The sequence below is a fragment of the Frankliniella occidentalis genome, unplaced genomic scaffold (assembly GCF_000697945.3).
Source record: "Frankliniella occidentalis isolate FOCC.00 unplaced genomic scaffold, Focc_3.1 Scaffold26, whole genome shotgun sequence".
Taxonomy (NCBI): domain Eukaryota; kingdom Metazoa; phylum Arthropoda; class Insecta; order Thysanoptera; family Thripidae; genus Frankliniella; species Frankliniella occidentalis.
Window position 1 is genome coordinate 38,196 of NW_026267156.1, and position 1,091 is coordinate 39,286.

At 46.3% G+C, this 1,091-nt stretch overlaps 2 protein-coding genes across 2 annotated transcripts in view; both read left to right on the forward strand.

Moving 5' to 3' along the window:
* The window catches only part of LOC113205749 (rap1 GTPase-activating protein 1), a 42,334-nt gene that overhangs the window by 15,894 nt on the left and 25,349 nt on the right, over positions 1–1,091 (forward strand). The gene's annotated exons all lie outside the window — the stretch shown is intronic.
* On the forward strand, positions 192–1,085 carry LOC113213727 (uncharacterized). The gene is made up of 2 exons (XM_026432868.2): positions 192–360; positions 568–1,085. Exons 1-2 carry the CDS (start codon positions 340–342, stop codon positions 874–876), a joined length of 330 nt encoding a protein of 109 aa, XP_026288653.2. The 5' UTR covers positions 192–339; the 3' UTR covers positions 877–1,085.

Here is a 1,091-nt window from a genome sequence, read left to right on the forward strand (position 1 = left end):
ATACGCCGGTACACTCGTAGCGTTCTGTCCTTCTGACAGAGGTAGGAGGGCGGCTTCAGCCAAGCTGACGTTGTTGACTGTTGCCTGGGCATGGTTAGTGGCCCTCGTGTGAGAGGTGCGCAGAGCGACCGAGCGGCAGCCAATCAGAGAGCTTTGGTATCGCCTGGAGCCGCCACGGCCCGGGATCGCCCGTGCGAGGCTAGCGGTATGAAAAACTAGTTCCCTCCACACACAGACGCACACACGTCAACGTCAACAACGACAAAGACGTCGAAGCGTCGCCGCAGCACAACGGCTGCTATTTGCAAATGAAGATTATGCTGGAATAAACCATTTAAAATGGGTAACCAGCGTTGGCAGGTAAGAGCGAGTGTTCTAAAGAAGGAACTCTGCCTATTTAGTGAGGGTTTTTGTGATCTCATGGGATGGAGATACGATAATACTCAGGTTGTTGACATGTCCAGGCTAGGTTATGTTTTCTTGATCTACCTTTTCAGTATTGGCGTACCTCAATTTATTACACTGAAATAAGTACTAATAAGCATTAAATCATCCTTTCTCTTACAGGGGGCTCGTCACACTCGCACCAACATCAAAATGGGGGAAACCAGGCCGAAGCCTAAAACAGAAATTGGCATCTGCATCATCAAGAGGAAAACCCCAACATGCTGTGATGATGAGAACTGCACATTTCTCGAAGAACACTCTTGTCTGTACGAAAAGTATTGTAAAGAAGACTGTCCAATTTTGAGGGAACAAATTTTTTTTGAGGCAAAGAGCCAGAATATTTCCCTTAAGGAACAGATCCGAAGTCTGAAGGCAAGGCTCGAGGCAGCAGAAGATGCCTGTGTGAGACTGGACTCTGCAATGTGCTGAAGTACAATATTTGCCCACCACTGCTGTGAAAAACATTTGCAGCTACTTAGTGGATAACGTAGGATGAGTTCAGATATGGCAAAGCATTTTCTCCTAACAAATTCTTTATTGTCTGTCTGTCTGTCTGTTTGCACGATAACTCGAGAAGTATAAAGTTACTCACTGGGGTGATCGTAAGTGTGTACATGAAATGTAGAACAGCCTGTCTGTTTGCA

What these genes read in the sequence shown, in the direction of transcription:
- LOC113213727 (XM_026432868.2), top strand. Translation starts at nt 340, where the DNA reads ATGGGTAACCAGCGTTGGCAG. An exon ending in TGGGTAACCAGCGTTGGCAG is followed by an intron (nt 361 to 567) that starts GTAAGAGCGAGT and finishes TTTCTCTTACAG; the next exon opens with GGGGCTCGTCACACTCGCAC.